The sequence below is a fragment of the Candoia aspera genome, chromosome 4 (genome assembly GCF_035149785.1).
Source record: "Candoia aspera isolate rCanAsp1 chromosome 4, rCanAsp1.hap2, whole genome shotgun sequence".
Taxonomy (NCBI): Eukaryota; Metazoa; Chordata; class Lepidosauria; order Squamata; family Boidae; genus Candoia; species Candoia aspera.
This window is the reverse complement of record NC_086156.1, coordinates 116,964,711-116,977,282: the sequence shown is the minus strand read 5'-3', so window position 1 is coordinate 116,977,282 and position 12,572 is coordinate 116,964,711. Positions and strand designations below refer to the sequence as shown.

At 50.1% G+C, this 12,572-nt stretch overlaps 1 protein-coding gene across 2 annotated transcripts in view; it reads right to left on the bottom strand.

Annotated features, from left to right (window-relative positions):
• Window positions 1-9,117, bottom strand: part of LOC134495962 (polyunsaturated fatty acid lipoxygenase ALOX15B-like) — a 32,408-nt gene extending 23,291 nt beyond the window's left edge. Inside the window, exons 1-2 of one of the 2 annotated variants that reach the window (XM_063301668.1) lie at window positions 8,985-9,117; window positions 148-292 (exon numbers count right to left, since the gene is read on the bottom strand). In XM_063301668.1, coding sequence (XP_063157738.1) covers window positions 148-235 — 88 coding nt within the window. In that variant the 5' untranslated portion in view covers window positions 236-292; window positions 8,985-9,117. Of the gene's footprint in view, window positions 1-147; window positions 333-8,984 lie in introns of those variants that run through there. The other variant, XM_063301667.1, reaches the window with a different exon arrangement.
• Window positions 9,118-12,572: the final 3,455 nt, after the last annotated feature.

Below are 12,572 nucleotides of genomic sequence, written 5' to 3'. Positions count from 1 at the left end.
TGTTGGATGTTTGCCTGTCACATTAGAAAAATGACTCACCCAAGAGGATATGCACTGTAAGTGAAAATTCAAGCATGGTACAGGAATTGATGAAGAACATTGCTCCTTTAGGCTGTTTGATTTCTTGCCAAGAATAAGATGCCTTACCTCTGGCTGGCATCTTGCCGAAAACTCGGTGGGCCCCACTGAGAACCATCCAAGGCCCCTGCAACTTCTGGAGCACTTTGAACTGCATTTCTGGACTCTTTGGGCAAAGAAGGATTCAGGGAAACTCAGTAGGGATCCGGCCTTCCTAGATGGACAAAAACGTCCCAGAGAGAATTTTTTTCCAACTTTAAATGCTCATGTTGAAATTGCAAAAGCGCTTTCACTTTTTTCCTTGACATCCAATACTAGCTTTCTTGGTCATCTCCCATCCAGTGCTAACCAGGTTTGATCCTCTGAGTCTCCAAGTACAGACAAGTCTGGACATTTACGGAGAGGCAGATAGTGATCCAGTCAACCCTGTTTCACTGCAATTCTGCAAATCTAATTTCACTTTCAAGGAACTTATTGACTTGGGCATATACAGGCACAGAGAGCCAGTCTGATTAAGGGGCTGGGCTGGGAGGGGGGAATCTTGAGAGCCAGGCCTGCCTTGGGCACAGGAGCCAGCTGGGTGGCTTGGTGGCAGTCCCTCTTCTCAGCCACTTCTGAAAAAGGCTGCCAAGAAAACTGCATAGACTTGTCCGTGGAGCCAAGTCTGACTTGAAGGCACAAATATATTTAGCCACAAGACTGCACTGCAAAGCTCCGTTCCTGTCACTGCTGGGGCACCCGAAGTAATAAAGATGACGATGGTGATAACGATTAGCTGTCCCTGTTGAATTTCTGCCCCTCCTGCAACGGCGCGCGGCTTCTCTCTGCAGAGCACACGCTGGCCCTTACCTTGCAGGGTTCCCGGCTGGCTCTCCAGGCCTGCCCGGAGGTGCTGCAGATCTAGCCGATCGTCTCCCGGTTCCTTTCAACAAGCTGAAGGCGCGGCCAACCCGCGGAGACGGTTACGCCTGGAGGGGAAGGAAAACAGGGCCAGGGCCCGTCTGTCGTTCTGCGCAGGAGCTTCTCTGGGCTCCCGGGCAGCCCAGGGGCCCCTACATCGGCCCTGCCGCCCACGGGGGAGCAGGGTATTGCTCCTCGGCCCTTCTCCAAGGCGGCGCCCCCTGCAAGCTTGCAAGCGCCAACTCTGGCACCCACCGGGCCCCGCCGCAACGCGCAGGGCCCCTCCCAACCCCTCTCCCCGCCGGGCGCGATCCCGCCCAGGGCTGCGCTTGGGCGGAGGCGGCGACGCCACCGGCGAGGAAAGGGGGAGCCCGCCGGAGGACTCCCCGCCTCCCGCCGCGCCCACCCTCGGGAGCCCAGGGCCCGGGCCCGGCGCCGCCCGGGAGCCGCTCACCCGCCGCCGCCCGCTGCCAGCACGAGGCGCCGCGGCGGGAGGGTCCCGAAGGCGGGCAGGAGAGGCGCCCAGTCCGCGGCCGCTGCCACCTGCCCGGCCGCCTCTGCGCCGGCGAGCAGCTGGCCGGGCGCTCCACCTGGGAAGGGCGCGGCGGCCCCGCCCCGCCCCACCCCGCCCCACCCCGCCCCGCCCCCGCCTGCCCCGCCGCGCCGCGCCGGCCGGCCGGCCGACCCGCGGGTCCCTTCGCGCGGCTCTGAGCAGCCGCGCCTCGGGGAGCGCGACCCGGCAGCGCGACGGGCTCCGGCGGCCGGACGGGCGGAAAGTCCAGGGCGCGAGGGAGGGAGGGAGGGAGGGAGGCAGGGAGGGAGGGCGCCGCCGCCTGCGGACCTTCCGGAGCCCCTCGACTCCGGAGCGGAAAGGACGGCAGCTTTCCTCCCCGAAGACTTTCTGAGCCCTGGAGCTTCCTCGTGGTCTCCCCTCCAGAGCCGACCTGTTAAGCGCCAGCCGGGGTCGGATTTGAGTCTCGCTGGGTTAACAGGAGATTTTACTTTTACACTCCACCCACACACACACACACACCACTCCGTTGGAGGTGGCCTGTCTTCTGGGTGACCCAGGACTCCAACAGCAGAAGAAGCGGTGGGGCGGAAGGACTTCAGCGTGGGTCCAAGGTGAAAGAAGCCCTCTGAAGGTAGTTGCAGGATGCCATTTGATGAAACTGTATCTCTTCAAAGGAAGAAAGAGCCCGTTGGCATCTGAAAGGGGGGCAAGGGTGACCACAGGGTCTGATAAAAAAATTAAAATGCACCGTCGTGGCTGCCATCTTGACTTTTTTTACCAGAACCTGCAGACACCCCAGAAGGCAGGTAAGAACCTCTGCTTTGGGAAATAAACATCAAGACAGAGGATGGTACTATGGCTTGGGACCATAGTTGCTGTAAACTGAATATGAGCCAGCAGCGTGGTGTGGCTGCAGAAAAGGCAAACACCATCTTAGGCTCCATCAACATAAGTAGAGTTTCTGAATCGTAGGAGTTGGCCTACGATTCAGGCCTGCCAAGAGTGCTGTGTTTATGGCATACCTTTTTGGAGGGTAGTTGAAATTGGAATTCCTAAGCAGAAAATACAGAGTAGGGCCACTGTGGTAAGAACCTGGTAGCCAGAAAGCTGTTGTTTCTGATAACAGGCATTTTACTGTAGGGTAAATATAACCAAGTGACAGGAAAGACTTTAACTTCTTGATGATCTGTAACTCAGTTTTCTCTAATCTCTCTTTGAAGTTTTCCTCTTGTTTTGAGGTTCAGTTTTATCTGTTGTGGCCTGGATCACGCTGTTTGTCTGCATCTATGCTTTGCATTGCATTGCCTTGTGATCTAGCAGTTCACAACCCACTCAAGCCGTTTTGGGGTAGTATGTGTGCTGGTATCTTCATGCAACCAGTGGCTTCCACAAAAATTTCTGCCTTAATTTACCAGCTGTTTTCTTGCTGCAGGAGACTAGCAGTTGGGTATGGCTTGTACAAGCCAGGTGTCTTTCCAGACTATCTCATGTTTTGACAGGGTAAATTCTTTAATAGATTGTGGGAATGTGGTAGACATAATATATCTTGGATTTAGCAAAGCATTTGACAAAGGACCTGTGATCTGCTGATGGTGTGTCAATTAAGTAAACATGTAGTTGGCTCAAAATCATATTCAAAAAGTGCTTGTCCATGGCTTTTCCTCAAGTTTGAGTGGGGTGCCATAAGGAACGGTGCTAGGTCCTCCATTCTTTCATATTTTCATTTATGACTCAAATGAAGATGTGGAGGGAAGGTGTATCACATTTACAGATGACACAAAATTGGGTAGAAAGCTTAATAGAGAAATAAAATTCAAAACTATCTTAATAGATTGGAAAATTGGGCTGAGAATAACAGTGACATGTAATATAAATGTGCACATTTCATTCGGGAAACAACAAACAAATGCACAGGTACAGGGTGAGAAAGATACACCTTGACAATGTTGCTTGTTTACAAGGTCTTGAAGTAGTATTGACTGCAAAATGAATATGAGCCAGCAGTGTGATAGGGCAGCAAAAACAGGAAATATGATTTTAGGCTGCATCGACAAAGGATCCAAATCACGGGAGGTCATTTTTCTACTTTATTCTGTCCTGGTCAGAGCCACTTCAAGTCCTATGTCCAGGCCCAGGCACCTTTGTAAAGAACCAGTTTGATGACAGCCAGTTTTGTATATATGGTAGTTAAAGGGCTGGCTCAGAAACCAGGAGGCGGTGAGTTCTAGTCGCACCTTAGGCATGAAGGCCAGCTGGGTGACCTTGGGCCAGTCCCTCTCTCTCAGCCCAACCCACCTCACAGGGTTGTTGTTGTGGGGAAAAGAGGAGGAGGAGGGAATATTGGGTATGTTTGCCACCTTGGGTTATTTATAAAAATATAAGGATAAGAAATATAAGAATGAGAATCTGGACCAGGTTTGGAATCAAGGGCTGGAACCTTAACCCTGCAAAGAGAAATTGAAAGAACTGGACTATTTAGCTCTGGAGGTTGGGGATGTGGGAACAGGACACTCCCCTGAAATACCAAGGAGGTCAGAGACCGGTCCAGGGGGCAAGATGCAGAAGAGTGGACTGAAGTTGCAGGAAGGCTGATCCCCAAGGAATGGTAGGGAGCGCTTCCTGGGAGTAAGACCGGCTGGAGCGTGGAAGCAAGGGACGGGGGAAGCGACGGTCTCCCCTTTGCCGGAGGCATTCAGGCAGAGGCTGGAGAGCCCTTTTGTCAGGTTGCTTTTGAGAGGGGTTCCTGCCCTGAGCAAGGGGTGGGCTGGATGGCCTCAAGGGTTCCTTCCCACTCATGGATCCTATGATTTCAAGGGCCCTGTGGGTGAAGGTTGGACTGAACCCTAGGAAGCAGCAGATGGTTGCAGAGGAGGAGAGAGGCAGTAAATCAACCAGATGGGACCGGAGGAGAATCAGCAGCTTTTGACCCTAAGCCATGGTGATGTCAAAATGACAATTTCAACAGAATGGGAGGATTTCTTCATGACGCCTGTTGCAAGAATGCAAATCACATGATGTCATGATGCAAGAACCTGCTTCATCGGCTTATCTGGGGATGTTGCAGGGGTGTGGGCTGGGAGGGGGTCAAAAAAGTCACGATGGCGGCAGCAATGCAACAGCTGGCTGGGGAATTCTGGGAGTTGAAATCCACACATCTTAAAGTTGTCAGGGTTGAGAACCACTGGTATAAACCATCGTATGGCTATTGTGATGGCCCGGTTTTCATTTCGTGCTAAGACATGGGTTCCCCAGATAACGCTGGGCCACTTTTAGCCAGCCCTTTTAGCCACGTCTGGTCTGCTGGTTGTGTGTGCATTGAGCTTAAACCAATCTCCTGTCTCCATACCCAAACGCAGGTTCAGAGGAATGCAATGCAGGCTGCAACTGGAAGATGCTATCAGTTGAACCATCTCTTCCGGCTGTGGCTTCTTCCCACAATCTAGTTCCTCCCTGACACTGGTTAGAAAAGTACAGCCCTTCCCAATGGTATGTATCTGCAGGGAAGAGACAAGATCCTCTTGGGCAACACCCTTCTGTTCACGAGAAGGTGCTAGATCTTTGTGGGGTGAAGCCAAAGACTTGAATAATTCAGCCCCTGCTGAAAGCTTCCGGGAAACCTGGTTGTGTCAGCACCCTTCTCCTCCTCCTGTACACCGTGCTCCTGGGTCAGATCTTCCAGTTAACAGGTGTACCTGTCTGCGAGTCAAAGGCACGGGAGGGGGAACATCGTCGGAGTGTGAAATCGTACTGTTTGGACTATCTTGCAGGGCCAAGGTCGTTTGTGAGGAGCCACGAGACACAGCTGCAGATTCTTACACTAACTGGCACGAGAGGGAGGGGTGCATACCTGAGAAGGGGAGTGGGGGCGGATTTGAATCCACTGAAGACGTTTAACGGGGTAAAAGCGCGGGATTTTCCATTTGCAACTTTTTCCTCTGTACTGAATGCTTTGCATCACTCAAGAGAATTCTAAGTAAATGCTTATGAGCCGGATTTAAGGGGAAGGTGTTCCAGTCATCACACTGTATTTGCCTATATTCAGACAGAGTGCTCCTGAACGCAGAGGGTCATTGTGGCTAGCATGCCGTAGCTTGTGGACAGACCCGTCTATCTTCTACGAAGTTGGAGACATCCACTGTCTGAACATGCTGGATGTCCTAACTGCCAGGAAACACGCTGAGACAAGGAACCGGTCTCTAATGTTTTATTGCTTGTACATAACAGGAATCCTAACAAACTGAAGAAGCGTGGGAAAACCCCAGCCATATAAACCCCAAAGGTTAAGGCGGTCCCGATCTGTGTCTCTTTGAATGGCTGAACAGTTCCTCAGTGCTACGCATGCGCTTAACAGTCTGGGTGGGAGCCCCCCGCTCACCATCCTCACTCATGACACTGGACTACAGCTTCACCCCGCCTCCGGGCAGCATGGTGAAAGGCCAGGCTGGCTGTGGATTGTAGGTGGTCGGAATCTAACCGTTTGAGTGCATCAGGTTAAGAAAGTCCCATCTAACTTTTTAAAGCCTTGTGGAGCGTTCCTGGTGAATCTTGGCAAGGCCTGTCTCCAAGGATGCCAAAACAGGTGAGCATCCAGATGTAGCTCCAGATTAAAGCAGGACCACTGCCACCTTTTCAGCCTGGAACCAAGCAGAGGCGGTGGCAATAAATGCTATTGAAAAGCGAAGCCAGTATGGAGGAGGGGGCTGGAATGAACCACTTGGGGATCTGCATCCCCCCACAGGGGTAGATGCTTTCCCCACTCCGCCTGTTCTCTGGCCCCACCAGCAAACCACTGCATCCTGTGGCAGTGAATTCCACAGATTCCTTCCGCCCTGCGTGTGAAAAAGGGCTCGTTGGTCATCCTTCTCTCTCTCTCTCTCTGCACCCTCTTTCAAATGCCTTGACTCCTCCATTTGCCTTCAGCCGTCCACACATTCTCACGTCCAGCGCCTTGTCGCCCGAGATCTGGTTTTGTTTTATGAAACAGGCCCTGCTAACAGGCCTACCAGGTTTCTAAAGCTTAAGATGTGTTGCGTGTCTGATCTGAAGGCAGATTGTTTGCTGTTGCTGCAACACAGATCCTCTGCGGATCATGATTACAGGTAGTCCTTCACTTACGACCACAATTGGGACCGGAATCTCTGTCACTAAGCGAGGGAGTTAAGTGAGTCATGCTCAGTTTTAGAACCTTTTTTGCAGTGGTCATTAAGCAAATCCGGCTTCCTCCATTGACTTTGCTTGTGGGAAGCTGGCTGGGAAGGTTGCAAATGGCAATCGCGTGACCCCGGGACACCGCAACCGTTGTAAATAATGCCCATTGCCAAGTGCCTGAATTTTGATCACATGACCGCAGGGATGTTGAGACAGTTGTAAGTGCTAGGACCAGTCATAAGTCATTTTTTTCAGCATCGCCGTAACTTCGAACAGTCGCTAAAGGAGTGGTCATAAGTCGAGGAGTACCTGTAATTTTTTTCCTCCTGATTTCACAGAGTCAGCTCAGCTTTTCCCAAGCTGATGAGCTGGATTGACTGAATCCTTGGCCTGATTCCCAGCAAACAGGGTTCTTACAATCCAAACAGGGACACAACCCACCAAAAAAGGGGGAATGGCTTTGATTTTAGGGGTGTGGTCACCGTTTCAATTTTTTTTCCCTGCACACGCGCGCACACACACACACGCATGGACACCCCATCTCCTGAGGTCACCAGCTTGGAACAGACTGTATTGGGTTGAAAAGAGGAAGGCTGTAGCATCCTTGGATGCCTGCCTCCTTAGCGTGGCTATTTTCAGGTTTCTGAGAAAGAAGAAATTGGAAGCAACTGAGAGGTCAAATGACTTCCTCCCAAGGTTCTTCAGAGTCCACCTTCTGCATCTTCCAACATCCTGTTTCACTTCCTGTCCTGGCTGCTGCCTCAGCAGCTTTCTGCTACATGATTCCCTTCTTTGTCTCTGCGTTTTCTCCTGCAAACCAGCCGTGTGCCGTTTTCTGATGCTGCCAAAAAGGCCTTGAGCTTGCTCTGTCAAAGAAGAGCCCTGGAAGTTAGGTGGAGGAGGTTGCCTTGGCGATGGCGAGATGTAGGGCAGGTGGAACATGGTGATGGGTCAGACAAGGGACAACCACACCTTGCATTTCCCAGGGATCAGTTTTCTTTTTCCCAATAAACCACCTGCTTTTCCATCCTTCTCTCCATTTCAGGTTGGCATCGGGTCAACACTGATGGCCGTCAACCAAAGGTCCTATCTTAGCCAGGAGGGCGGTGTTGCTAGGTCTTACCAGGCAGGCAGAAGAGAAGGTCTGGGGGAAGGCGGGCCTGCAGATAGCCGAGCTCTGAACCCCAAAGGGCTTTAAAGGTGACCCCCAGCATCTTAACTGCACCCAGAAGCCAACCAGCTCAAAAGAGGTATGATCTGGGCGTGTTGAGGCCCTTCCATAGCTCCTCCAGCTGCTGGATTCTGGACCAGCTGTAGCTTCCAAGGGCAACCCCATGTGGAGTGTGCTGCCGTGGTCCAACCTAGAGGCGACTGAAGTGCGCACATTTGTGAGCAAAGCCTCCCTTTCCAGAAGTTCGTAATTGGCCCACGCAATTGTGAAGGCCCTCCTGGCCACGGCGGCCACCTACTCTTCGAGCAGGAGCTGTGAATCCAGCCAGACCCCCAGCTGACAAGCCAGCTCTGTGTGAGATGCTACCTTAATCCAGAACTAAACATGCCAGAATTGGATGGTTTACCAGAGGGTGGGCTGATGCTTCACCCTGTTTTGCACTGCATCACACTGTTAGTGCAACTTGTGATCTACCAAGACACCCAGGTCCTTTGCACACGCAGTGCTGCCCCCTGGGGACCCCCCTCCCTTTCCTTTTGATATTCACTTCCCCAGCGCAGCACTTTGCACCAGCCCCTGCTGGTTTCTGCCCTTTGCGCTGGTTTGCGCAAATCCTGCTAAATCTTGATACTCTCCTCTTAGATATTTGCTGTCCCCCAATTTTACATCATCCCCATATTTCATAACTGCATTTTCTAACCCCTCATCCAAGCCGTTTACAATTGTGTTGAGCCGTTTCCACTCCCTTCAGGAGGAAATTGTCCAGAATGTGCAATAAGCAAGTGATTTTAGCTTCTTTGCAAGTCAAGATCCTGTTTCATTTTAAAAAGAAGAACAAAAATTGATCCCCGGGAACCTTCTATCATAGATTAAACTGGCCTAGAAATCTTTGAACCGTGCTGGTAAATTACGCAAGGAAAAGTTACTCAGCATTGTTAGAACGAAGTATAATCAGAATTCTTTCATATAGCAGCCTCGGAATATTTGGCAGGATTGCTCTAAAATCCACACAAAAACAGTATTGTTGTGCCATTTTCTTATGCAAATATTTCTCTCGATCTTCCACATCCAAAACTTTAAAAAATTAATAAGAATAATCTAGAATTTGCACTTGGGCAAGATGAAGTGATTACCAAACTCCCACCTGCAAGCTGACTTTAAAATAATGCTTACCTGGGAATGTGAAACTTCCACATCTTGTAATCTGGTGCACCAAAAAATTAAACAATGCTGGTGGTCTAAATCCTGATTTACCTCTGCAGTTGACAGGCTAAAGATCCTGGGTGAAAAGCCAATGGAGGGTTGAAGGTAGAGGATCATTGGTGTAATGTACAGTGTAATCTCGCAAGATGATGCTGTCAAGGCGATGCATGCCATATGCCAGCAAATCTGGCAAACACAGGAATGGCCATCAGATTGGAAAAAATCAACTTATATCCCCATACCAAAAAAGGGAAACACCAAAGAATGTTCAAATTATCGAACAGTGGCACTCATTTCACATGCCAGTAAGGTAATGCTCAAGATCCTGCAAGGTAGACTTCAGCAATTCATGGAGCGAGAATTGCCAGATGTGCAAGCTGGGTTTAGAAAAGGCAGAGGAACTAGGGACCAAATTGCCAATATCCTATGGATAATGGAAAAAGCCAGGGAGTTTCAGAAAAACACCATTTCTGTTTTATTGACTATTCTAAAGCCTTTGACTGTGTGGACCATAACAAATTGTGGCAAGTTCTTAGTGGTATGGGGATACCAAGTCATCTTGTCTGCCTCCTGAAGAATCTGTATAACGACCAAGTAGCAACAGTAAGAACAGACCACGGAACAACGGACTGGTTTAAGATTGGGAAAGGAGTACGGCAGGGCTGTATCCTCTCACCCTGCCTATTCAACTTGTACGCAGAACACATCATGCGACAAGCTGGCCTTGAGGAATCCAAGGCTGGAGTTAAAATCTCTGGAAGAAACATTAACAATCTCAGATATGCAGATGATACCACTTTGATGGCTGAAAGCGAAGAGGAACTGAGGAGCCTTGTGATGAAGGTGAAAGAAGAAAGTGCAAAAGCTGGCTTGCAGCTAAACCTCAAAAAAACCAAGATGATGGCAACCAGCTTGATTGATAACTGGCAAATAGAGGAAGAAAATGTAGAAGCAGTGAAAGACTTTGTATTCCTAGGTGCGAAGATTACTGCGGATGCTGACTGCAGTCAGGAAATCAGAAGACGCTTAATCCTTGGGAGAAGAGCAATGACAAATCTCGATAAAATAGTTAAGAGCAGAGACATCACACTGACAACAAAGGCCCGCATAGTTAAAGCAATGGTGTTCCCCGTAGTAAGATATGGCTGCGAGAGCTGGACCATAAGGAAGGCTGAGCGAAGGAAGATCGATGCTTTTGAACTGTGGTGTTGGAGGAAAATTCTGAGAGTGCCTTGGACTGCCAGAAGATCAAACCAGTCCATCCTCCAGGAAATAACGCCAGACTGCTCACTTGAGGGAACGATATTAAAGGCAAAACTGAAATACTTTGGCCACACAATGAGAAGACAGGACACCCTGGAGAAGGTGCTGATGCTAGGGAGAGTGGAGGGCAAAAGGAAGAGGGGCCGACCAAGGGCAAGATGGACGGATGATATTCTGGAGGTGACGGACTCGTCCCTGGGGGAGCTGGGGGTGTTGACAGCCGACAGGAAGCTCTGGCCTGGGCTGGTCCATGGAGTCACGAAGAGTCGGAGGCGACTGAACGAACAAACAACAACATATCTACACAAATGCACGCTGACCACACACCACTCAGGAAGACAGAACACAACAAAGGAAAGAGCAAGTCAGCTATGATTGTGACACTTGAGGATCATTCACAGGAATTGTGACTGAACTTTTAACTCCTTCAGTGCAGGATTTTCACATACCAGTGGGTGAGTTCACACAGTATGCTTTGACCGGGTCAGTTACAGATTGGGCATTGTGTTTGCACAGGAGGCAAAAGTGTGAGTTAATTTTCCTTCCTTCCTTCCTTCCTTCCTTCCTTCCTTCCTTCCTTCCTTCCTTCCTTCCTTCCTTCCTTCCTTCCTTCCTTCCTTCCTTCCTTCCGAGTAAGGAGGGAAATACTGCTTTAAGACTGGGGCATCTAAAGACAACTTAAACCTGTCTTATTCCTGGGCTGGGAACATTCATTCATTCATTCGATTTATATAGTATGTGATGCAAGAGGCAGGCAATGCCATGGGGCAGAAAGACAAAAGAGGGTGCCAGGGATTCAGTGCCAATGGGGAAAGACCCCATCCATGCAGATCCGCTTCCTTGTTCATTACAAGGCAGATTAACCAGCAGGCAGGTAAGATCAAGAATGACAAAACCAGACATTATATCTTGTGCATTGTGTTTCCCATAATTATCGGATGTCTGGTGAGGGGAGGAGAATGGAATGGAAAAGCCGCAGGTGCGCTAGGAAAGCGAGACAGATCAGTCCACCTCCCACCATTGCTCTGCCTCATTTTATAGGCAGGGAAACAAACAGGAAGGAAGGAAGGAAGGAAGGAAGGAAGGAAGGAAGGAAGGAAAGATAAAGACTAGGCTGACCATGCGTCCCGTTTTGAATGGGACAGTCCTGTTTTTTTAACATTTCCAGACAGTCCCGTTGTTTTAATATAAATGTCCATTTTGTCCCGTTTTCTTAAAAACCTTACTTAAAAATTTGACAGTTCCCGCGAACCTGTCAGAATGCAGTCTGACTTTGAGTGGAAGGAGGGGGAGCTCAGCAGAAATGGGGAAAAAGCCACAGAGCTCAACCTGGCAGGAAACCTAAAAAGAAGGAAACAGGATTGGCTGATAGGCGGTGATCAGAGGGCAAGCCGATCGGCTCCTGCCTTGAAATGGCGGGAAGAAAAGAACGCAAAAGCACGGCCAGAGGAGGAATGGCTTGTCGGGGACAACTGATTGCAGCCCAGCCTTGCCTCTCGCAAACGAAGGAATCTGAAGATTCCCAGCCCGAGAAAACCAGGGAAGTTCCTGCCTGCTAATCCAGCCCATCGCCCAGCCCTGCCCCATTCAGCCATCCCAGTGTCCCGTTTTAACCCGGTCCCGTTTTGCCATCCCAATGTCCCATTTTTGTCTCAAGGAGATATGGTCAGCCTAATAAAGACTTTACTAGGTAAAGGTAAAGGTTTCCCTTGACGTAAAGTCCAGTCGTGTCCGACTCTAGGGGGCGGTGCTCATCTCCGTTTCAAAGCCTTGGAGCCGGCGTTGTCCATAGGACACTTCCGGGTCATGTGGCCAGCATGACTCACGGAACGCCATTACCTTCCCGCCGAAGCGGTACCAATTAATCTACTCACATTTGCATGTTTTCGAACTGCTTGGTGTGCAGAAGCTGGGACGAGCAACGGGAGCTCACCCCGCCGCGCGGTTTCGAACCGCCGACCTTCCGATCGACAGCTCAGCGGTTTAACCCGCAGTGCCACCGCGTCCCTCTTAAAGACTTTACTAGATACAGATAAAATACAAAATATAGTGTTGCTTTTTTTTTCTAAACCAGAAGAAATATAAGTGCATGCAGGAAGCATTCAGCATGGGTGTGAAGGAGAAACTGAATTTTTGGGGCACGTGCCATTCAAACCATGCACGCTCACTGTGGCTGGTTGTAAATATCACGTTTGCAATCGGGGGCTCCCACGGGGTCAAAAAAATTCCAGATGATGGTGGCAACTTGGAGATTGAAGTTATTGCACACTGGCGACCACCATCTTGACTTTGGTG